Source organism: Ranitomeya variabilis, chromosome 6 (assembly GCF_051348905.1).
Source record: "Ranitomeya variabilis isolate aRanVar5 chromosome 6, aRanVar5.hap1, whole genome shotgun sequence".
In the NCBI taxonomy this organism is placed as follows: Eukaryota; Metazoa; Chordata; class Amphibia; order Anura; family Dendrobatidae; genus Ranitomeya; species Ranitomeya variabilis.
Window position 1 is genome coordinate 368,391,222 of NC_135237.1, and position 25,820 is coordinate 368,417,041.

The 25,820-nt window shown below is 44.8% G+C and overlaps 1 protein-coding gene across 2 annotated transcripts; it reads left to right on the forward strand.

Annotated features, from left to right (window-relative positions):
- The first annotated feature begins 482 nt into the window (after positions 1–482).
- Positions 483–25,602, forward strand: BLOC1S4 (biogenesis of lysosomal organelles complex 1 subunit 4). 2 transcript variants are annotated; one of them, XM_077270006.1, is made up of 6 exons: positions 523–786; positions 4,912–4,983; positions 9,313–9,414; positions 17,304–17,444; positions 22,091–22,210; positions 25,276–25,602. In XM_077270006.1, exons 1-5 carry the CDS (start codon positions 547–549, stop codon positions 22,178–22,180), a joined length of 645 nt encoding a protein of 214 aa, XP_077126121.1. In that variant the 5' UTR covers positions 523–546; the 3' UTR covers positions 22,181–22,210; positions 25,276–25,602. The 2 variants fall into 2 exon arrangements, with proteins under 2 accessions (XP_077126120.1, XP_077126121.1); XM_077270005.1 differs by lacking the exon at positions 25,276–25,602 and having other exon boundaries at positions 483–786; positions 22,091–22,408.
- Positions 25,603–25,820: the final 218 nt, after the last annotated feature.

Genomic DNA, 25,820 nt, shown 5'->3' on the forward strand with positions numbered 1-25,820 from the left:
GCGTCACGAACACAAACTTTATTCATTAAATCCCTTTAAAGACTTTCCCCTTTTACATGGGCGCCCAGGGCCACGGACTGGGTCGCCACCATGACATCCCACTGTGAACACCGGGCCCAGTATCGGGTACCCCAAGGCCCTGGCGGGCGACTCAGATGCTAGGTGTGAAAAAACGCATTGTACACATGACACTCGTCCATTCTTCTGCTCCTGATAGCGGAACGGTTTTTTTTTTCACAGGTATAGGTATGAGTCTCTGGACAGTTTTCTGCACTGTCCGCCTCGCTCCTTCAGGGGGAGACCGTGAGGAGCGGTCTTATTTCTGGCCCAGACCTTTCTTCACGGTCTGTATGTCCTGTATGTAGCTATTGTAGCAAGCTGCGGTCACGTCACAGTACGGTTGGTCACCGGGACAATGGTCACATGATCAACTCTAGCTCTACGCTATCAGATAAACGCTTCCCGCATAAGATTGGCCTGACTCGGCGCCTGTACGGGATGATTGCAGTGTCACGTGTCAGGCTTCCAGCTTTGTAGTGAGGTCGCATGGAGTTGGCGGCTGCTGTGGGACAGTGGGAGCCGTTAGAAGAGCCGGGAGGCGGCACTTCCCGAGGGAGTCCCGGGGACAGCGGTCACGTGTCCCAGAGTCAGAGCGTCTGCAGCGGCGTCTCCGTGGGGCTCCTGAACGATGAGGAACTGGTCGCTACAGAGTCATGTGACGACGTCCTCCCCGCCACAGCGGCTCAGCTGTCCCGTCACCTCCTGCCTGCGCTGCACAGCTTCGAGGTGAGGGCGGGGCCGGAGCGGTCACGTGATGGGAGGCTTCTGCTCTTCCTGCAGCTAGTGCAGCTGTTATCGCTCCTGTCCCTTCACAGCCTGGGCCTCATTATTCACCTGTACAGGTGTCTAGCGTGCGCTAGCGATGCGTCTGTCACAGGAATTAATGGCGGCGTTAACGGACTACGTTACGCCGCGGTGTAACGTAGTCCGTCTAACGGACGCCAATAACGCAGTGTGAACCTGGCCTTAAAGGGAACCTACCACCCCGTTTTTTAAAGATTAGATAAAAATAGTGTGAAATAGGGGCAGAGCTGGGCTTTACATTAGGGCCTTTTTGGTGCCTTTACACCCCCGTTAGGCTGCCCAAATACCTTTGTGAAGTGTCTGTTTTGTCCTGTCACTCAAGCTGGTCAGGTCGGATGGGCGTGGTCACAGCGCTGTTTGTCCCCCAGGATCCTGCTCATCATTACGTTGGTGGCGTAGTGGTGTGCGCATGTCCAGCAGATGAATCCACTGCCCAGGAGATGAATAACGGCGCGGTCTTCGCTATTCAGCCGTTTACCGGTGGGCGCGGCCATCTTTCCTGTGGCCGCGCCTGCGCAGATGGAGCGCTCTGCTGTCCGGGCTTCAGGAAAATGGTCGCCGCGATCTCCATCTGCGCACGCGCGGAATCCCGCGGCCATTTTCCTGAAGCCCCGGGCAGCAGAGCGCTCCATCTGCGCAGGCGCGGCCACAGGAAAGATGGCCACGCCCACCGGTAAACGGCTGAATAGCGAAGACCGCGCCGTTATTCATCTCCTGGGCAGTGGATTCATCTGCTGGACATGCGCACACCACTACGCCACCAACGTAATGATGAGCAGGATCCTGGGGGACAAACAGCGCTGTGACCACGCCCATCCGACCTGACCAGCTTGAGTGACAGGACAAAACGGACACTTCACTAAGGTATTTGGGCAGCCTAACGGGGGTGTAAAGGCACCAAAAAGGCACTAATGTAAAGCCCAGCTCTGCCCCTATTTCACACTATTTTTATCTAATCTTTAAAAAACGGGGTGATAGGTTCCCTTTAAGCTCTTTACCGCTCATGCAGCGGAGTTGGGGAGAATGACGCCTGCAGCGAGGGGCTCTGGACCCAGTGAGTGACAGGACACCGCTCGCTAAGGTCCGGGGCCGCTCTCTGCAGGCGTCATGCTCCCCGACTCCGCTGCATGATTGGCCGCATGGATTACAGTGGGGACATCTAAAAAAGGTGAGTATAAGACTATGTTTCCACGGGGCGTAATCTCTACACTTTGGACGCAACGGACACCCCAGTCCGCCCAAAGCGCCGCCCCCTGTAGTACGCGTTATGATTCCGCATGTGTTCATTGAATACATCCAGAATCACCGCATCCTATACATAGGACGGGTTATTTATCTTGTGGAAACGGAGCGTCTCCGCAAGATAGACATGCTGCGGTCGGTAAAGACACGCCGCATGTGCGTATACGCAGGGAAGCCGGATGCGGCCCACTATGCTGCAACATCTGGCCGCTGCGTCCAATCCGCAGCAAATCCTAACGTGGAAATATAGCCTAAGGGGTGGGGCTCTCGGCTCCAGCGGCTGTACATTTGTAAATGGTAAGAGGGTCTTTTAGGTTTTTCTGATCTTCAGTACCTTCCAGCTCCTGCTACAAATTGAACAAAGGTGTACTGTTCTGCTCTATTTTGTGTTTTGGACTGGCTGCTCCAAACAATAGCAGCAGATCAGTGGAGGGGTCAGGAGCAGATATTGATGACCTGTGCATAAGCACAAGAAATATCCTATAAATTAATAGAGGTAGCAGCAAGGATGAATATTGGTAGGATAATAAAATCTAACTTATTGATATCATTAAAATATGGTGAACATAAAACAATCCACAAGATGCTCAATAAAACCAGTGCTCGTCACCAAATGGTTTGGTCTCACCCTTTTTGATGTCCGGGATGAGCCTTCCAATTTCTTAGGGGAGGGGAGGGTTAGTAGATATGACTAAGCTACCCTGTCGTTCCCTGTATATGTCTCCCATCCTGACAAGGACAGTCCCCAAGTGTGGTCCTGTCCTCCCTAATGTCCCGTAATAGCCTCCCGACGTGTTTTGTCCACCCATTAATGTGGACTCATCAAGTTAGATTTTAGTAGGTCTTGGAAATTATTTCAAGGTTCTAAAGGCCCCGTCACATGTAGCGACGCTGCAGTGATACAGACAACGATGCCGATCGCTGCAGCGTCGCTGTGTGGTCGCTGGGGAGCTGTCACACAGACCGCTCTCCAGCGACCAACGATGCTGAGGTCCCCGGGTAACCAGGGTAAACATCGGGTTGCTAAGCGCAGGGCCGCGCTTAGTAACCCGATGTTTACCCTGGTTACCAGTGTAAAATGTAAAATAACAAACACTACATACTCACCTTCGCGTCCCCCGGCGTCCGCTTCCTGCACTGACTGAGCGCCGGCCCTAACAGCAGAGCGGTGAAGTCACCGCTGTGCTGTACTTTCACTTTACGGCCGGCAGTCAGTCAGTGCGGGAAGCAGATGGCAAGGGACCTGACGGACACCGGAATGTGAGTATGTACTGTTTTGTTTTGTTTTTTTACATTTACGATGGTAACCAGGGTAAACATCGGGTTACTAAGCGCGGCCCTGCGCTTAGTAACCCGATGTTTACCCTGGTTACCAGTGAAGACATCGCTGAATCCGTGTCACACACACCGATTCAGCGATGTCAGCAGGACCTCAACGACCAAAAAAAGGTCCAGGCCATTCCGACACGACCAGCGATCTCACAGCAGGGGCCTGGTCGCTGGTACGTGTCAAACATAGCGAGATCGCTACTGAGGTCGCTCTTGCGTCAGAAAACTTGTGACTCAGCAGCGATCTCGCTATGTGAGACGGGGCCTTAAGTTTGGAACCATGATGGAGATAAGGGTACAGGCGCTAAACAGAATGATGAATAAAGGCCCCGTCTCACATAGCGAGATCGCTGCTGAGTCACAAGTTTTGTGACGCAACAGCGACCTCAGTAGCGATCTCGCTATGTTTGACACGTACCAGCGACCAGGCCCCTGCTGTGAGATCGCTGGTCGTGTCGGAATGGCCTGGACCTTTTTTTGGTCGTTGAGGTCCCGCTGACATCGCTGAATCGGTGTGTGTGACACGGATTCAGCGATGTCTTCACTGGTAACCAGGGTAAACATCGGGTTACTAAGCGCAGGGCCGCGCTTAGTAACCCGATGTTTACCCTGGTTACCATCGTAAATGTAAAAAAAAAAAAAACAGTACATACTCACATTCCGGTGTCCGTCAGGTCCCTTGCCGTCCGCTTCCCGCACTGACTGAGCGCTGGCCGTAAAATGAAAGCAGAGCACAGCGGTGACGTCACCGCTCTGCTGTTAGGGCCGGCGCTCAGTCAGTGCAGGAAGTGGACGCCGGGGGACGCGAAGGTGAGTATGTAGTGTTTGTTATTTTACATTTTACACTGGTAACCAGGGTAAACATCGGGTTACTAAGCGCGGCCCTGCGCTTAGCAACCCGATGTTTACCCTGGTTACCCGGGGACCTCGGCATCGTTGGTCGCTGGAGAGCGGTCTGTGTGACAGCTCCCCAGCGACCACACAGCGACTAAACAGCGACGCTGCAGCGATCGGCATCGTTGTCTGTATCGCTGCAGCGTCGCTAAGTGTGACGGGGCCTTAACTCCTCATTCTGTTTACTTTGCAGAGGACAAGACCACACTTGGGGACGGCCCTTGTCAGGATGGGAGACCTACACAGGGCAGGACATGGAAGCTTAGACATAGCTAACCCCTTCCCCTCTCCTAAAAATTGGATGGCTCATCCTGGACATCAAAAGGGTCCGACCAAACCAATTTTTAATGAGCACCTTGTGGATTGTTTTGATTATGCTCCCCATATTTTAATTACCGTATATCAATTAAAGGTTAGATTTTGTTATCCTCCCATTATTCATCCTTGCTGCTACCTCGATATTGATGACATGTCCTAAGGATCGGAACAATATCATATGACCAGATAATCCGCTTTAAAGAAAATTTAACTTCAACTGAAACTTTGTTGTGTGTGTTTTTTTTTTCTTTTTTTTTTTTTAAGATTGAGAATTTGGAAAAAAGCTTGGAAGATTTACTTGTAAGAGTTGATGAGTTTGTTGGGATGTTGGATATGGTAAGTCCAGATCATAGAACATTTCTATAGTGTTAGATGTACTTGATATGGTATGTAAAGATTGCTGTAGTGCTTTAACACCTTCCCACCTGGTATTGACTATTTATGGTGCAAACAGAAATGCCTAACATGGGTTGTCCTCAATTATTGCTCCAAGGGTCATACAGAGAAATAAATACAAATTGAGCTGTTCCTCACCCTGACCCCCTGTGCTGCCTCCTGCTCTGGTGACTGTGTACAGGCTGCAGCCCTTGCAGGAGTCAGTGTCTTGTGCCGATTTTATCGGGAAGACCAATGAGACCACGGCCTACAGCATTATCGATGTAATGTTATAGCGGCGCACAATTGTGTATGTAGACAATCACTGGAGCAGTAGCAAGAAAGTGTTAGACCCCAGAAGGCAGGGTGAGTAACTGCTGAATTTTTTTGTTGTTGTTTTTCTGTTGCCTGCCTGAGCCGCTGGAGCGATAATCTTTGAAAGGGGACAATCCCTTTTAATAGTGAAATAAATATGCGTACATTTACAGCAGCTGTGCACATGTAATCCATCCAGGGAGAATGGGGACAGCAGGGATTACCAGCTCACACTGCTGTTATAGATGGACTGACACTGCATTTTTCCTTCCATTAAACACATACTCTGCTAAAGCTCCTGACACTCACATAACAGAAGGCTGTTTATCATCCCAGCTTCCTCAGTGTATACAACAAACAGGAATAGAAAGACACAGGCATCAATTCATCATTCTTTTTTCTGACTTGTTGGGCATATAAATTAGGACCGTCAGCATTTTTATGTTTGTGCCAGATTCATTATGGCTTTTGCACCATTTTCACATTAATTTTTTTCAGTCCTTGTATTTTTGTGGGTTTCTTTGACACCGTGTGCATGGTTTTAGTTGTCCAAATAAATATTTTTTGGCTAATTCTAATTTTTTTACTTTTTGTACTTACAAACCATTTTTGCACAATTGTCCTCTGTATCCTTAGTGGGGATTTGTTTTCTTGACTTCTTTTACACTTTAAAGCTAATTAATGGTTTGTGATATTTTACCCAATAGTACAAACAAAGCAAAAGCGAAAAAGCCAAAAAAAAGGTCAAAGAATGATGTAAAAAATGCAAAGAATGAATTGGCGCCATAGTATGAATAGACCCTGGGGTTCACACCACCTGACTTGTGGGATTATTAAATGCCCCTCGATCGGCTACTTTTTTTGTGGTCATTTAATAACCTATTTAGGCTGGTTTCACACTTGCGTTTTGATCTGCAGCGTTTTTACCGAAAAAAAACGCATGCGTTTTTTTTCCTATGTTTAACATTAAAAACGCATGCGTTTTTTTTGTACGCATTTGGCCGCGTTTTACGACGCATGCGTTTTTTTGCTGCATGCGTTCTTTTGCAGAAATGCAACATGTAGTAATTTTCAGAGGCGTTTTTTTGCCGCAAAAAACGCATGCGTTCATTTGCGTTTGATTTGCGTAAAAAAATACATTGATGTCTATGGAAACGCACGCGTTTTTGCGTACATGCGTTTGCTTGCGTTTTAAACGCATGCGTTTTTATAGAAAAAAACAAGAATACACCCTGATAAGCCACCCCCCACCATCAGGGTGATAAAGGGATCCTAACCCTACCCCTAACCCTAACCCTAGGGATCCAAACCCTAACCCTAACAATATGACAGTGAATACTCTCCGAGTTTATATTTTTAGTACTCTATAGCAATACCGTATATCTTGGGGTGTCCACATTGAACAAAGCTTTTTATTAGAAGAATGTCCTGGTCTCCAGGTCAACATAATAGCAATCCCTAGGATCCCTTGGGTTAGGGTTAGGGTTTGGATCCCTAGGGTTAGGGGTAGGGTTAGGGTTTGGATCCCTAGGGTTAGGGTTAGGGTTTGGATCCCTAGGGTTATGGTTAGGGGTAGGGTTAGGGTTTGGATCCCTTTATCACCTTGATGGTGGGGGGTGGCTTATCAGTGACCTGGTGACCAGGACATTCTTCTAATAAAAAGCTACCTCTAACCCTAACCCTAGGGATCCTAACCCTAGCTAATTCTATTAATAGTGGGTTTTCTAGTTGATTTTGATGATTGGCAGCTGTCACACACTTCTCAGAATGCGTTTCAAAAACGTAAACGCAGGAAAAAACGCATGTAAACGCGTCAAAACGCCGCATTTTTTTTCTGCATGCAAAAACGCATGCGTCTAAAAAACGCAGCGTTTACATGCGTTTTTTCACCACCTGCGTTTTTTTTTTTACAAACGCTGCAGATCAAAACGCAAGTGTGAAACCAGCCTTATTTAGTCAGGCCGACCGATATAATATGCACACAGAATTATGTGTAATAGATTGTTCATTGAACATAGGCTGCTATTGTTCTCGTCAGCACAGGTCTTGTTCACACAAGACGTTGTGCTGCCGAGAACAATGATCTTTTAAGCAAGCCAAAGGATTATTTCACATGAAAAACGAGGGTTCTGCTCATTGGTAGGGTCATTGGCACTCTGTTTACATTACATGGTGGTAGGGACACATCAACTGTGAGAGACCGAATCTAAAAATAAAAACCAGAAAATCACATTTGTATGATTTTTACATTTGCATAATCTGCATTTTATTGGGTGAATTAAGTATTTTATACAATTTAAAAACAGAACTTAATATTTGGTACAGAAACCTTTGTTTACAATTACAGAGCTCAGACGTTTCCTGTAGTTCTTGACCAAGTTTGCACACACTGCAGCAGGGATTTTGGCCCACTCCTCCATACAGATCTTCTCCAGATCTTTCAGGCTTCATGGTTGTCTCTTGGCAACATTGAGTTTCAGCTTCCTCCAAAGATTTTCTATTGGGATCAGGTCTGGAGACTGGCTAGGTCACTCCAGGTCCATGAAATGCTTCTTGGGGCTCATACTCATTTCCGAGAAACTTGGATGAGTTTCGCACGGCAATACCCGGCACTGCACCCGACACTCAGGAGCGGAGCGTGCGGCCGCATAGCAATACCTGTAGCCGCATGCTCCGCTCCTGAGTGCCAGGTGCAGTGCCCGGTATTGCCATGCGAGACTCATCCGAGTTTCTCGCTAGTGAGTATGAGCCCTTACAGAGCCACTTCTTAGTTTCCCTGACTGTGTTTCTGGTCATTGTCATGCTGCAAGACCCAGCCAGGACCCATCTTCAATGCTCTTACTGAGAGAAAGGTTGTTGGCCAATATCTCGTAATACATGACCCCATCATCCTCCCTTCAATACAGTGCAGTGGTCCTGTCCCCTTTGCAGAAAAGCACCCCCAAAGTTTTATGTTTCCCCCACCATTAACCATGGTTAGGACGGTGTTCTTGCGGTTGTACTCATCCCTCAAGTGAAGTTGATACCAAATAGCTCTATTTTGGTCTTATCTGACCACATAACCTTCTCCCATGCCTCCTTTGGATCATCCAGATGTCTTTGGCGAACTTGGGCCTGGACATGTGCTGGCGTGAGCCGGGGAACCTTGCATGCCCTACAGGATTTTAATCCATGATGACAGTGTGTTACTAATAGTAATGTTTGAGACTGTAGTCCCAGCTCTCTTCAGGTGATTGACCAGGTCCCCCGTGTAGTTCTGGGCTGATTTCTGACCTTTCTCAGAAACATCCTTACCCCACAAGGTAACATCTTGCATGGAGCCCCAGACCAAGGCAGATTGACAGTCATCTTGTGTTTCTTCCATTTTCTAATAATTGAGCCAACAGTTGTTGCCTTCTCACCAAGCTGCTTGCCTATTGTCCTGTAGCCCATCCCAGCCTTTTGCAGGTCTACAGTTTTGTCCCTGTGTCCTTAGACATCTTTTTGGTCTTGGCCGTGGTGGAGAGGATAGAGTGAGATTGATAGAGTGGGTGGACAGGTGTCTTTTATACAGGTAATGAGTTTAGACAGATCTAATTAGTACAATAATGAGTGCAGAGTAGGTTGGTAGGTAATCAAATACTTATTTCATGAAATACAATGCAATTTAATAATTTAAAAATCATACAATATGATTTGAAGTGTACCTACGATAAAAATTACAGTCCTCTCCATTCTTTGTAGGTGGGAAAAATCGTCCTTGTATCAAATACTTATTTTCCCCACTGCATGTTGGCTGTAGTTGCCTTTTAATTCTCTTCACCATTTAGATTTTCAAAAATTAGTAGTTATCTGATGAGAGAAAAGACCAAGCCAGTGATGCAGATGCTCACGACATACAGTGCTGCATGCTGCCAGATAACGGAAAGTTAGCCTTGCGTGCCTTTTAACTTTTTAGAAATCACTCTAACCTGCATGTGTTTTTTTTTTCCATAGATTAGAAATGATACTTCACAAGTTGTTAATGAAAAAGTGCCTCAGATTTACACCAAAGCTGCAGAAATGCGAAAACTGTACCAGAAAATTGACTTGCTTGAGGTATGGACTTAGATGCTACTCTTCATGCGAAGTGCTGAGTGAGTATGTTACTTAGGTCGGGGTCACACTTGTGTGTGTGTGTAATGCGAGAAACTCGCATCAATACCCAGCACTGCCGTCGGCACTCGGGACCGGAGTGTTCAGCTACATAGAAATACATGCAGCCGCACACTCCGGTTCCAAGTACCGGCGGCAGTGCCGGGTATTGATGCGAGTTTCTCAAATTACACACGCAAGTGTGACACCGGCCTTAGACAGATTTTTTTACCCATTTTCTTATAACTGACCGGGGGGAATAGAATGCTGTAAAATAAAAAAACCTTTATTTACCACTCAGATGTCTAAACCTCAATCTTCCCCTCTCCTCGTGAATCCATTCTCTCCACTCAGTCACATGATTGCTGAAGCCATTGATTGGCAGCAGGGAGAGGTGACTGATTTATGGGACGTCTTCAGTTCTGGCAACATCAATTGGTTTCAAAAAGTTACATTCATCTCGCTAATCCTTCTGTGTTTCTGTTGCATAGTAATCTGCCGGTCTCTGTAACTCGTGCTCCTTCAATGATGTGCAGCATGGACATCATTACATGTCTAAGTCACATGCCTCTGGATAGTTCATAAATACAATTACACTAAAACTGACCAGCACCTCCTAACAGAATGATGCAAGTGTGAACATTTGCAAGCTATTATAACTGCGTTACTTACAGAAAGGAATACAGCAGCACACTCTATGCTAACATGCAGGTAAACCTTGAATATGTGAAACTTAACCTACATTACTATTACATAGAATATACTTAGAAAATGAAGGTAATTAGCACATAAATTGGCCAATTTAAGTGTGCACACCAGTCACGGGAATGCGCCTGCTATCTGATAAGACTCTTATGTATTTGGTCAGTATTTTGCATTTTGCAAGTGAAGTCTTTTTTTTCCCCACTGAATCACTGACTTACAGTGATCCGAATATCGGATATAAATTGATTATCCAAATATCGGATGCTGCAATTTTTTTTTTATTTTTTACCTCTGACAGACTCTTTTCCAGGAAAAACTTGGACATGTGCACATCCATATACAATTACATTGGTTCGAGTGCAATCCGATGTTTTGTCTGGTTGCACTCGGACTGAAAATCTGATCTTCTGCACGAGCCCTTAGTAGTTGCTGCTCAGTTTTTTTGTTTTGTTTTTAGTATAAATTTGGAGGTGGTGACTTCCTCCTTAATTGGCTGAACACTCCTCCCATCAGTCTAAGGGCTTGCTCGCACGAGCGAATAAATTGGACAAGTGCAATCAGTGCTGTGGAGTCGGTAAGCCAAACCTCCGACTCCTCAATTTCCCTGACTCCTCCTCCACAACACTGCCTCACTACTGAGCATGCTCATAAAGTGCAGCACAGATTCCTCTCAACTAAAAGCCGAGATCATTAGATCAGGAACAGACATTTATAGGACATTTCATAACTTTCCTAAATTCTTATGAAAATTACAGCACATCCTGCATTCTACTACTGTACCCAATTATTTATTTTAGGAGTCAGTCAGTCCATTTTATACCGACTCCACCAAAATGGACTCTGGCGCCGACTCCACAGCCCTAAGTGCAATCTGATGTATAAAATCGGCTTGCACTCGCACCAGTGTTACTCTATGGGGCAGTGCACATCTGCGATTATTTTCTCATGCCGATCCGGTGGAGACCATGACTGTTGTGGAGATCCAAAACCAATGGGCCGAACTTAATTCTGAATATTATTATTCTGGTAATGCCTGTTACGGTGTGGCTTATTGTAACATGTATTCTTGCCTGTAGCGGCTAATCAAATTAATCTACTTTTACTACTTTTTATGAACTTGAAAAAAGTAGTGGTAATACTGCTGCTGTTATTCAACCTAGAATTTAGGTGATAAGCATAGATATACTTTGGATTGATAAGAATAGTTAAGGGGCTGAATGTAGACCGCAAGATGCAGTTTGTCCAGGTTGGAGCTAGATCATTTAAAGTGCCCCTGTCTTATGGTAACAGAGATAAATCTGTCTGCTGTAAGCCAGCAGTTCTCTTTAGTTTTGACCTCTTCCTGTCGTAGACCCTGAATCCAGTGATGTGTTACTTACTGGGCTGTGTTTTGTTTTTTCAATACAGTGTTTTATCAGCCTCAGCTTATCACTTAAAGACAAGCTGCCTCATGCCTTGGAGTCCAACCAGGCCCCCAGGACTGCTCATCTGCTCTCTGTCACTATACAATGTATAGAGAAAGCAGTGGTGTGGTCGGGGTTATACATAGATCAACAACTGAGCTCTGCTAGTTCTGCAGCAGAGAAAACTGTGACTATCATAACCTTCATACAGTAAACTAAGTGAAGCATCCCTGCAATCACGCTCTCTGGCCCTACCTAATGCTGCTCAGGTTACATAGAAATAACCTGCTGACAGATTCCCTTTAAAGGTAGGTATCATTTTATTCAGTTGGTGACCTACATGCCTATATAGACGGCTTAGGAGTGTTGATCCTACTTCCCTTTAACCCCTTTCCGACATATGACGTACAGTTACATCATATGCCAGGTCCCTGACGTGGAACGTATTGTGGAAGCCTCTATATTTCCGTTACCAGATGATGGACCTGAGTGGGGTCTTGCTTTTTTTTGTGGATTGAGTTGACGCTTTTATTGGGAACATTTTACATAACGTTTGGGATCACATTTATCCGGCGCTCTACGCTGACCACTTACTTTGGGGTTTCCATCTAAATCTCTGAGTGATGTGACAGGGGATCCATTCACTATAGTGAGACAGCAGAGTTACTCTGGACTCCGCCTGGCCTCTGTTCAGTGATGTCCTTCATTTCAGAGGTGCACACAACTGTGGCCCACTGCACTTTTATGCACGCTTAACCCCTTCATGCCGCACCCAATTTCTGTTTTTGCGTTTCCGTTTTTTTCTCCACTTCTTCCCAGAGCCATAACTCTTATTTTTCTGTCCACATATGAGGGCTTGTGTTTTGCTGGACAAGCTGTACTTTTGAATGACACCATTAATTTTACCACATAGTGTACTGGAAAAATGGGAAAAAATTCCAAATGCGGTGAAATTGTGGAGGGAAAAAAAAAGCATCACACAATTGACATTTTTTTGGGGGGGGGGGGAATTGTTTTTACTGTGTACATTTTGTGGTAAAAATTACTTCGCAATATGATTCTGCTTATCAATACAATTACGGCAATTCCAAACCTGTCCGCTTTTTTTTTTTTTTTTTTTAATTATTATTATTTTAGTGGTGGGAAAAAAAATCAGACGTTTGCGAAAACAAATCGTAGGGGGAAGGGGGTTTGTATTGCCATTTTCCGAGACCCTTAACATTTTTATTTTTCGTCCAGAGGAGCTGTGAAGCTTATTTTTTGCAGGATGAGACAAAGTTTTTATTAGTACCATTTTGGGATAGATGTGACTTTTTGACACGCGTCGGGCGTTCTGTGCCCTGGTCGGCCCCCTCCTCCCTTGCTTATTTTGCACCGCACTGTTGCTCCCCACAGGGATATGAGTTGGGACAGTCTTTTCAGGTTGTATAGTTCATTCTATTATTCAGTGCCATCTATTTAAATTGTTCAGGGCCATTCAGGTCTTTGTTTGCATAGGTCCTATATGTGGTTTTGTATTTTCTGGTAAGCCCCTATCTACAGGCCTTTACTAAGTTTTGGCCGCTTCAGTTTAATGTCTTGTTATCTACCAAGCTGTGATCTACCTCAATGTTCTATGAAGATAACACTACGATACCCTCTGTGATTTAGGTGCCAGTGGTTTACTAAGATTTTTTGGTGGTGTGGGGCTTAACTAGGACATGACCTTATTATAGGTCAATGTACATTCTTTTGTTTGTATTTTAAATGTTTTTAAACTTTTTTGCAGTGTTTTGTGCTTTGTTTAAATAAAAATTCATTGATATTTGAAGTATTTGATGTGTGGTGATCCCCGTTTTTTGCATGCCTTCTTTTTTCTTGTTTTGGTTATTGGATTTGCGTATGGCATGTGATGGGAGATCCCCAGTAGTGGTGCCTGCCTACATGTGTTGAATACTTTTTGATCGCTTGTTACAGCCGTTTTTGTGGAATTGCGGCGACCATAAAACATAATCTTGGTGTTCTTGAATTTTTTCCCTTTCCAGTGTTTACCGATCAGGTTAATTGTTTTTATATTTTGATCGAACTTTTCTGAAACCGGCAATACCACATGTGCATTTTTTGTTATATCTTTATCTTCAATGGGGGAAAAGGGGGGTGATTTAAAGTTTCAGATTGTTTTTTATTTTTTTTTTTTACTGTCTTTGTTAGCTCTCTTAGAATGATCGCATTTTCAAGTCCCCTATCTCTTGTGCTATATGCAGCGATGCAACAACATTGCTGCATATAGCCGAAATCTCAATCTCTTTTGAAGACTAGCCACAGGCAGGGTTTCAAAGGACCTTTGTAATGACTAGCATGGCGGTCATCAGCTGACCCCTGGCTGTCATGTCATGACAACCCATCGGCGAGCAGCAAACACGTCACGGGCGCTCCGATGGGTTGAGATAATGATGTGCACGCAGGTTAGGGGCAGATTCTGGCTGTAACACACAGCCATCACCTGCCTAATGTAGCGAGCCTGCTTCATATACCCGTTTCCGACATGCACCGTACATTTACGGCAGATGACGTGAAGTGGTTAAAAAGGCAGACACTACTGGATCACAGGACAGTCAAAATCTGCTTCATTATAGCGAATCTTCGGCCAGGGGTTCCATCTGAATCAAGAGAGTTAGGGCTTATTACCACTTGCGATGCAATTGGACGCATGCAATCGAATAAAACATTGGATTGCACTCACCCCAATGTTTCAGCTCACATCTGCGATTTTGTCATGCCGATTTGGCATGCCAAATCGATCGCAGCATGCTCTGATTTCACTTGAGAATTGGATCGCACAAACCCATATAAGTCTATGGGTGCGTGCGAAACATCGCACTGCACTCTGATATCACCCAAGTGCAGTGTGATTCCTACCGACGCCAGCAGCAGAGGAGATGGAGAAATTATTTTCCCCGTCTCCTCCTCAGCTGTGCTGCGATCTTCTCATGCGAGAGGCTCAAAGCACTGACACTCGGCTCCCACTCGCAGCAGAGCAGGAGCCAAGGGTAACTAGTAGTGATGAGCGACTGTATTTGTTGCTTGGGTTTTCTTGAGCACGCTCGGGTGACCTCCAAGTATTTGTTAGTGTTCGGAGATTTCGTTTTCGTCACCTCAGCTGAATGATTTACAGCTAATAGCCAGCCTAAGTACATGTGGGGGTTGCCTGGTTGCTAGGGAATCCCCACATGTATTCAAGCTGGCTAATAGCTGTAAATCATTCAGCTGAGGTGACGAAAACTAAATCTCCGAACACTAACAAATACTCGAAGATCACCCGAGTGTGCTCAGGAAAACCCGAGCAGCGAGTAGACTCGCTCATCACTAGTAACTAGCATATCTCATCCGATGCTCTCACATGAGAGAATCATCAGATGCCATACGCTAATGGGACCCTGGCCTTACATGGAATCCCATGTGTAAGCGCTCAGCTCAGAGCGCAGAATAAATATGCGCCGAGGCTTACTGCGATCTTTGGGAAGCAGAATGAACAAATCAATGGAAGGTGAAGATTTGGTTTCATTCATTTTTTACGCTGTTCCTCATGCGGCATAAGTAATTATTGTTCTTTGGGTCTGTGCGATTGCAGCGATACCAAATTTATATTGTTTTATTTTTATGTTTGGCTGCTGCGCACACAAAAAAATGCTTTTTGCTGTGCGTCGCCATATTTTCAAAGCTATCATTTTTCTGTATTTCTGCCGACAGTCATGTGAGGACTTGTTTATTTTGGGACGAGTTGATGTTTTTATTTGCACCATTTTAGAGCACAACGTTTTTTGATCACTTTCTATTCAAATTTTTTGTGAGGCAGATTGAACAAAAACCATCAATTCAGGCATTGTGGGTTTTTTTTCCTGTATTTTGAAGGTTTTATTTTGTAAAAGCTATTTTATAGAAAAAAGAATTTGTTTTTGCATCGCTTTATTCTGAGAGCTATAGCTGTTTTTTTTTGTTTGTTTTTTTTCTTTTTTTTTTTCTCCGCTGATGGAGCTGAATGGCGGCTTTTATTTTTTCCATTTGACTTTTTAATCATGTTTTATTCCACTTTTTGTTCGACAATATAATGAAAAACCATAATTTTTTTTGCCATGTTTTTTTTATATATATTTTTACAGTATTGACTGAAAGGGATAACTAGATTGACACTTTTTTTTTTTTTTTTTTTTAATAGGTCGTGTCATTCTGAACACGGTGATACCAAATATGTGTACTTTTTTGTTTTGTTTTGTTTTTACATAAATTCTACCCATATAATATTATTTATTTTATTTTTTTGTATATATTTTATAAAGATTTACAAAAATTTTTTTACTTAATCCCCCTATGAGACTTTGACTTTCATTACTCTAATTGCTGGTATAATGCATTGCAATGCACTAGCATTTCAATGCTTTGTACCAATCAGTATTACATTGACAGAAGCCTTTAAAAGACTTCACGTTGGAATGGCAATGATTGGGACCTTGCAATGACTTCGTGGGTGGCGTCGATTGGAAGTAAGAGGGAGCCCCTCCCTCTCCTAGCCTCCCAAATGCTGTGATCAATACCAATCGCAGCATTGAGGAGGCTAAACAGACAGAGGTGGTGCGGGCACAGCTCCTGGCTGTCTGAACTGTGTCTTTGCTATTATGTAAGCTGAGCTTGTGGCGGTGATTGCGCAGGCACAGCTCCTGTTCCCCACAAGATCACCATGATGTACCTATACGTCAAAGGTCGTGGACCCTTATGCGATCGGGATGTGTGGGTATGTCAAAGGTTGTGACGGGGTTAAAAATATGGAGAGACAAAAAACATAAATCCAAATCTGGTTTTGGCTTACAAGTACTGTATTTTTCAGACTATAAGACGCACTTTTTCCCCCAAAAAAATTGGGAGGAAGATGGGGGATGCGTCTTATAGTGCAAACGCAGGCTTACCGGGGGGTTGCGGCAGTGGTGTAGCAGCAGGACCAGCGGCGGCAGAGGTGTGGCGATGCTGTGACGGTGGGTGGTGCAGAGTGCACCTGAGCAAGGTCCCTTCCTCAGGATGCCGGCAGCAGAAATGTTGCGACTCCGCAGCCTGGTGTCCATGGTGAGCAGAGCCCAGTGTATCACCGGTTTCCCTGTGGCCATCTTCCTGAAGCCATGGGTCGCGGAGGCTTCAGGAAAATGGCCGCCGAGATCTCAAACTACGTACGTGCGACCTCCAGTGACCATTTTCCTGAAGCTTCTGGCGGCCCACGGCTTCAGGAAGATGGCCGTAGGGAAACCAGTGATGCACTCGGCTCTGCTCACCGTGGACATCGAGCTGCGGCGTCGCCACATTTCTGACACCAGTTTCCTGAGGAAGGGACCCTGCTCCATGCTCTGCCTCGCCACCGACACCGGACCTGCAGCATCGCACCCTGGGACTGCAGCATTGTCCCGCTTCTGACGCCACCGGCTTCCTGAGGTAGGGACCATGCTTTCTGTGACCCTGCTGTACCACCACCAGCCCTCAGGTAAGATACCTTTAATTCGGACAATAAGACTGACCCCCATTTTATAGAAAATATTTTTTCAGCTATTTTCCACCCCAATATTTGGGGTGCGTCTTATAGTCCGAAAAATACGGTAGTCTCCCAAGTCAAACTCAAAATCTTTTTTTTTTTTTTGTGATCTATACAATTGTTGCGATTCTTAATGGTGGACAACTCTTTTAAGGTTATGTGAATATTGTACTATTAAATTAATTTCTTAACAGGCCTTTGTGAAAAGGGTTGGAAGCAACGTTGCTCAGATGGATGATCAGGTTACACAGGCTGAAACTAACCTTGGGACATTTCCTAATCCACTCAAGAAAATCTTCCAGAATCTCAGTTCTTCACCCCTCTTTTCTCCTTCTGTGAGTACCTGAAGAAATGATTATTACTTGCGTTGGATATTGTTATCAGTGCAATAGTAGATGTGTATATATAGGCGTCAAAATACACAGAGAGCTGTGAATAAGCATTTTAACAAAACTTTGTACAGTAGCGTTTAAAATAACAGTCCAATATTGACCAGATTAATCACTGTTTTTGGTACAAATTATATTACCACATGTCAAACAATTTACCAGTTGGTGCAGTCATGATTTGTATGTTTTTGACTCTGTGTATTAGGATAATTACTTGATAGGGAGTGTGTTCAAAATAATAGCAGTGTGGGGATCAATTAGTGAGGTCAATCATTCTGTGAAGAAACAGGTGTGAATTAGCTGGCCCTTATTTAATGGTGAAGCCAGGACATGTTGTACATGCATTTCTCCTTGAAAGCCTGAGAAATATGGGTCGTTCGAGACATTGTTGAGAAGAACAATGTACTTTGATTAAAAAGTTGATTGGAGAGGGTAACCTTATGAAGAAGTGCAGACAATGATAGGCTGTTCAGCTAAAATGATCTCCAATGCTTTAAAATGGAAAGTCAAACCAGAGAGATGTGGAAGAAAATGAAAGACTACCATTCAAATGGATGGAAGAATAGCCAGAATGTCAAAGGCTCAGTCAGTGATCAGCTCCAGGATCAACAAAGACAGTCTCAGGATACCTGTGAGTACTGTGACGTTAGAAGACGCCTGTGTGAAGCCAATCTCTTTCTTAGCAAGAAGTCCCCAAAAAGTCTCACTGTTAAAGAACTGTCATGAAGCAGCTACAGTTTGCCAAAGAACACATCAACTGGACTAAAGAGAAACGGAGAAACATTTTGTGGATTGATGAAAGTAAAATTGTTCTTTTTGGGTCTAAGGCCAGCCTCACACTAGCGAGTTTTACGGACGTATGAGCGCATAAACTACGTCCGTAAAACTCGCAAAATAAACGGCACAATTATTCTCAATGGGGCTGCTCCTATTAGCCGTATATTACGGTTCAGTATTATACGGCTTTCTACGGCCGTACAAAATCGCAGCATGCTGCGTTTGTCACCGTATTGCGCAAAAAAATCGCCAATGAAAGTCTATGGGGGCGAGAAAAATACGGATTCCACACTGACCAGCAGTGTGACTTGCGAGAAATACGCAGCGGTGTTAGTGAAAAGTCGGTAATTCAATTGCCGGCTTTTCATTTCTCCTGCACAAACCCGACAGGATATGAGACATGGTTTACATACAGTAAACCATCTCATATCCCCTTTTTTTTTGCATATTCCACACTACTAATGTTAGTAGTGTGTATGTGCAAAATGTGGGCGCTGTAGCTGCTGAAATAAAGGGTTAAATGGCGGAAAAAATTGGCGTGGGCTCCCGCGCAATTTTCTCCGCCAGAATGGTAAAGCCAGTGACTGAGGGCAGATATTAATAGCCAGGAGAGGGTCCATGGTTATTGGCCCCCCCGTGGCTAAAAACATCTGCCCCCAGCCACCCCAGAAAAGGCACATCTGGAAGATGCGCCTATTCTGGCACTTGGCCACTCTCTTCCCACTCCCTGTAGCGGTGGGATATGGGGTAATGAAGGGTTAATGCCACCTTGCTATTGGAAGGTGACATTAAGCCAGATTAATAATGGAGAGGCGTCAATTATGACACCTATCCATTATTAATCCAATAGTACGAAAGGGTTAAAAAACACACACACATGATTTAAAAGTATTTTAATGAAATAAACACAGCGGTTGTTGTAATAATTTATTGTTCTCTCAATCCATCAGGAACACCCTCGCTTGGAAAAATAATAAACGCACAAGATACATACCTTCTGGTGAACCGTCTCGTCCCACGAGGTAATCCATCTGAAGGGGTTAACTAATATTACAGGCAGGAGCCCTGCTAAATGCAGCTGTGCTCCGTGCCTGTAATCCCCGGGTGCTGAAAGGAAAGCAGTGATCTGTACTTACATTGAGTCGCGGTGATGCGCCCCTGCTGGATGTTCTCATGAACAGCAGCCTGGGAACTTTTTCCCACGCTCCAGGTCATATGAGGACATCCACCAGGGGGCGCATCACCGCGACTGAAGGAAATGTAGGTTAATGACCTACATTTCATTCATTCGCTGGGGAATTACAAGCACGGAGCACCGCTGCATTTAGCAGGGCTCCTGCCTGTAATATTAGTTAACCCCTTCAGATGGATTACTTCGTGGGACGAGACGGTTCACCAGAAGGTATGTATCTTGTGCGTTTATTATTTTTCCAAGCGAGGGTGTTCCTGATGGATTGAGAGAACAATAAATTATTACAACAACCGCTGTGTTTATTTCATTAAAATACTTTTAAATCATGTGTGTGTGTGTGTTTTTTAACCCTTTCGTACTATTGGATTAATAATGGATAGGTGACATAATTGACGCCTCTCCATTATTAATCTGGCTTAATGTCACCTTCCAATAGCAAGGTGGCATTAACCCTTCATTACCCCATATCCCACCGCTACAGGGAGTGGGAAGAGAGTGGCCAAGTGCCAGAATAGGCGCATCTTCCAGATGTGCCTTTTCTGGGGTGGCTGGGGGCAGATGTTTTTAGCCACGGGGGGGCCAATAACCATGGACCCTCTCCTGGCTATTAAAGGGAACCTATCACCCCGTTTTTTTCGGTATGAGATAAAAATACTGTTAAATAGGGCCTGAGCTGTGCATTACAATAGTGTAGTTTGTGGACCCCGATTCCCCACCTATGCTGCCGAAATACGTTACCAAAGTAGTCATTTTCGCCTGTCAATCAGGCTGGTCAGGTCGGATGGGCGTGGCTTCTTCCCCCAGATATTGCGTAGTTTTCCGTTGGTGGCGTAGTGGTGTGCGCATGTCCAACGTCCCCAATCCTGCACGGGGGGGTGAAAATAGCAGCGATGTCCGTTATTCCATTGGTGGTCGGTGGGCGCGGCCATCTTCCTTTGGCCGCGCGTGCGCAGAAGCGGCGCTCTGCTGGCCGCGGCTTCAGGAAAATGGCCGCGGGATGCCGCGCGTGCGCAGATGGAGATCGCGGCGGCCATTTTCCTGAAGCCGCGGCCAGCAGAGCGCCGCTTCTGCGCACGCGCGGCCAAAGGAAGATGGCCGCGCCCACCGACCACCAATGGAATAACGGACATCGCTGCTATTTTCACCCCCCCGTGCAGGATTGGGGACCTTGGACATGCGCACACCACTACGCCACCAACGGAAAACTACGCAATATCTGGGGGAAGAAGCCACGCCCATCCGACCTGACCAGCCTGATTGACAGGCGAAAATGACTACTTTGGTAACGTATTTCGGCAGCATAGGTGGGGAATCGGGGTCCACAAACTACACTATTGTAATGCACAGCTCAGGCCCTATTTAACAGTATTTTTATCTCATACCGAAAAAAACGGGGTGATAGGTTCCCTTTAATATCTGCCCTCGGTCACTGGCTTTACCATTCTGGCGGAGAAAATTGCGCTGGAGCCCACGCCAATTTTTTCCGCCATTTAACCCTTTATTTCAGCAGCTACAGCGCTGAAATTTTGCACATACACACTACTAACATTAGTAGTGTGGAATATGCAAAAAAAAAGGGGATATGAGATGGTTTACTGTATGTAAACCATGTCTCATATCCTGTCGGATTTGTGCAGGAGAAATGAGAAGCCGGCAATTGAATTACCGGCTTTTAACACATATCGCGCTGAATGAAATCTAAATACAGAATATATATATATGTGTCTCAATGACATATATATATATATATATATATATATATATATATATATATATATATATATATATATATATATATATATATATATATATATATATATATATATATATATATATATATATATATATATATATATATATATATACTGTATATATGTTTTCCCTAACATTTGAGCACATAAATCCATTAGATGTCGGTTTTGCAAGCCTGCGCGAAAATCTCGCAGTACGGATGCCATACGGATTACATACGGAGGATGCCATGTGCAAAATACGCTGACACACCCTGACTACGGATCAATATTTTGGGAACATTTCTCCGTATTACGGCCGTAGTACGGACGTATAATACGTGGCGTATTGTCTTAACGCCCAGTGTGAGGCCGGCCTAAGAGCCGCAGACAGTTTCGTCAGACGACTCCCAAACTCTGCATTCAAGCCACAGTACACTCTGAAGACAGTGAGGCTGCCGTCACACTAGTATGTGGTCAGTATTTTATATCAGTATTTGTGAGCCAAAACCAGGAGTGGGTGATAAATGCAGAAGTGGTGCAGAGGTTTCTGTTATACTTTTCCTCTATTTGTTCCACTCCTGGTTTTGGCTTACAAATACTGTTGTAAAATACTGCTAGTGTGACGGCCGCCGAATAGCGAGCAATCATAGCAGTGAAGCCTATGTGCACATGTGGGTGCTCATGAACTGTCTGTAATATGAGCTTACAGGAGTATGCCGTTCATACGGCGCGCTCTCTTTAGGCCATCGAGCATTGTCGGACAAGATACACAGATGCTAATTCAAGAGGCAGAACCGTGCACTCCTTTTAATAACACATTTTTTTGTTAGATTTTTTTTAAGAATCTTATTTATAGGATTGTTACAGATTTTATGTTTGTGTTTTAATAGAAAGCAGCATCTTCTCCGAGAAGTCAGCAAGCAAGATATGAGCCTCCCACAGTGTTCAGTACTGATGACTACTTCCCAAGCAGCAGCTGAGCAGAAGAACTATGTTGGCTCAGATTCAGGGTATTGCCCCAGACAATACAGCATTGCACTTTATACATCGCAGACTGATCACTGCTACACTAGTCTTCCAGATTGAAAAGAAAAATCTTAATTTTGTATATACTGTAATACCGAAGTCTTCCATTAAAAATCAGTATTAGTAAGTCGTGGTTCAATTTCAATATATTAAAACGGATTTATTCTTAAACTAGGTGTCTGACACTGGGAGTATTTTTAAAACTTCATAGATTGTGGAATTAAATATTCTTTAGTAAAATGTATTTTATACTGCATACTTAACTATAACAAAGTGATAATTTACAACAACACTGTGTGTGTGTGTGTGTATATGTATATATGTATATATGTGTGTGTGTGTGTGTGTGTGTGTATATATATATATATATATATATATATATATATAATTTTTTTTTTTTTTTATTCGTACAGACCATAAGTTTGGACATACCTTCTCATTTTAAATTTTTTTCTGTATTTTCATGGGTTTGAAAATTGCAAATTCACACTGAAGGCATCAAAACGATGAATTAACACATGTGGAATTATATACCGTATATACTCGAGTATAAGCCGACCCCCTCCCCCCCCCTAATTTTGCCACAAAAAACTGGGAAAACTTAATGACTCGAGTATAAGCCTTGGGGTGGGAAATGCAGCAGCTACCGGTAAATGTCAAAAGTAAAAATAGATACCAATAAAAGTAAAATTGAGACATCAGTAGGGTAAGTGTTTTTGAATATCCATATTGAATCAGGAGCCCCATATAATGCTCCATACAGTTCATGATGGGCCCCATAAGATGCTCCATATAAAAAAAAAAAAAAAAAGGCCCCATATAACCCTGCATAAAGGTTAATAATGGCCCCATAAGATGCCCCCTAGGCACATTTGCCGAATATAATGCTGCACAAATGTTGATTATGGCCCCATAAGATGCTCCATAAAGATATTTTCCCCATATAATGCTGCACAAACGTTATGGCCCCATAAGATACTCCCAGGGGTGGGATTCAGCCGGAACGACCCGGTACGGGGCAGCCGTTTACTAAAATTTCTAGCTGCCAGCGTTCCGGTAATCAGGGCCGTATTTCCCACGTGCCTAGGGGCGGGAGGATGCGGGGGGGCGGCGCCTGAGCAAGGTGTGTTTTTTTTTTTTTTTTTTTTTTTTAATAATGCGGGGTAGCGCCCTCCCTATCTCCCTCTTCCCCATCTCCCTCTTCTGGCTCCTGTACTGCGCTATCACGTATGCTGCAGTGGACGGAGGCCGGGAGCTGGAAGGGGAACACGTCACACTGCAGGCCCCGCCCCCTCCTCGCTGTGGCGCCAAGTTCAGTTTCTGTCTGAGCAGCTGCGGGGCGGGGATGGTGTGAGGTGTGTTGTGTCCCGGTCAGTTGTGCGGTGCTTGGGGTGTAACTGCTGGTCCCAGCATATCCGGCAGCTTCAGAGCTAGCAGGAGAGGCCGGCCCGCTCAGCTACACACTACACAAGATTATGCTGACTGGGGCCCTGTCCTCACCTGGTAGTGTTAATGCTGCGGTCTGCGGGGACTGGGAGGGAAGGGGCATCACACGGAGCCTCACGCTGTGATTCCCTCTGCTGCTGCCTGTGCCCTGCTGCTGACATGAGGCTGTGAACAGAGGGGGAGGTGCTGAGAGGAACATCACAGTGATCAGGACATGGTTAATGTCCTGCTTCAATTAGGGGGCCTCTGCAGTATGTGGCCGCCCTGCCCCATGTACACCTTCCAGCAAGGCTTGTTTTTATTATTCTGGAGCAGCTGTAGAACCATAAATTCCAGCATTCCCAGCCTTTGTGTAAGGGGGACTTGTACCTTCACGCCCTGACTTTTTTATTCTGTAGCTGCAGAATAACTACAGGTTTAGGTTACATGTCCTGTCGTTCTAATTATGGAGATGTAGGACTGCAAATCCCAGCATGCCCTGTGGTTGGTACTGTAGGGACTGCAAATCCCAGCATGCCCTGTGGTTGGTACTGTAGAAACTGCAAATCCCCAGCATGCCCTGTGGTTGGTACTGTAGGGACTGCAAATCCCAGCATGCCCTGTGGTTGATTCACTAGGGACAGGTAGTGATGGCTACTAGCCAACATGTGCGGCACTTGCGGTGAGACAAAAAAACACTGCTAGCAGTGTTTTTTTTCCGTTGCTGCAAGTGCCGCACATGTCCGCAAGTCCCATAGGGAATGAATGAGGCCGTGTGATCTTACTGTACACCAGACATGAATTACCGGCTTTTCAAAGGACGCCGGTGCATAAAAATCGGACAGCACTCGCATGGTGCGAGTGCTGTAGGATTTTTTTTCTTTGCACCCATTGACTTGCATTGGCGATTCTCAGCTGATATACGAGTGAATTGTCCTGTGCAGTACATTTGCTTTAGTCGTTTGTTTCTTTGAATGACTTTAATACCGTATGTCACAACGTATTCTTGTCATTAAGGGAGACAAACTGCTTCAAAAAATATGAATCGTGCCACTGGGCATGGCTTATTAGTATGGGCGGGGTTATTGAAAATGGGCGTGGCCAAAATTCCGGCCGCCGCGACTTAGAGGACCTGTTGTTAAAAATTTGAATCCCACCCCTGGATACTCCATACAGACATTTGCCCCATATAATGCTGCACAAATGTTAAGGCCCCATAAGATACTCCATACAGACACTTGCCCCATATAGTGCGGCACAAACGTTGATTATGGCTCCATACAGACACTTGCCCCATTTGCTGTTGCTGCGATATAAAAAAAAAAAAAATCACATACTCACCTCTCCGTTGCTCAGGCCCCCTGACTTCGTTCCGCTGCCGCTCCATCTTCAGCGTCTTCTGCACTGACGTTGAGGCAGAGGGCGCGCACTAACCACGTCAAAGCGCCCTCTGACCTGAGCGTCACTGCAGAAGACGCTAAAGACGGAGCGGCGCCGGAATGAGGAGCAGGATTTATTCAAAATTGAAGGCATACTGAACTAGCATGGCTACCACAGCATCTTGCAGCGGCATGCTATTCTATCTGGCTTTCGTTTAGTTGGACCATCATTTATTTTTCAACAGGACAATGACCGCAAACACACCTCCAGGCGGTGTAAGGGCTATTTGACCAAGAAGGAGAGTGATGGGGTGCTACGCCAGATGACCTGGCCTCCACAGTCACCAGACCTGGACCCACTCGAGATGGTTTGGGGTGAGCTGGACCGCAGAGTGAAGGCAAAAGGGCCAACAAGTGCTAAGCATCTCTGGGAACTCCTTCAAGATTGTTGGAAGACCATTCCCGCTGACTACCTCTTGAAGCTCATCAAGAGAATGCCAAGAGTGTGCAAAGCTGTCATCAAAGCAAAAGGTGGCTACTTTGAAGAACCTAGAATATAAGACATAATTTCAGTTGTTTCACACTTCTTTAAGTATATAATTCCACATGTTAATTCATATTATTTATGCCTTCAGTGTGAATTTACAATTTTCATAGTCCTGAAAATACAGAAAAATCTTAAAATGAGGTGTGTCCAAACCTTTGGTCTGTACTGTGTGTGTGTGTGTATGTATGTGTGTGTGTGTATGAATGTGTGTGTATATATGTATATGTATATATATATATATAT

What these genes read in the sequence shown, in the direction of transcription:
- BLOC1S4 (XM_077270005.1), top strand. Translation starts at nt 547, where the DNA reads ATGGAGTTGGCGGCTGCTGTGGGACAGTGGGAGCCGTTAGAAGAGCCG. An exon ending in TTGTTGGGATGTTGGATATG is followed by an intron (nt 4,984 to 9,312) that starts GTAAGTCCAGAT and finishes TTTTTTCCATAG; the next exon opens with ATTAGAAATGATACTTCACA. An exon ending in AGAAAATTGACTTGCTTGAG is followed by an intron (nt 9,415 to 17,303) that starts GTATGGACTTAG and finishes ATTTCTTAACAG; the next exon opens with GCCTTTGTGAAAAGGGTTGG.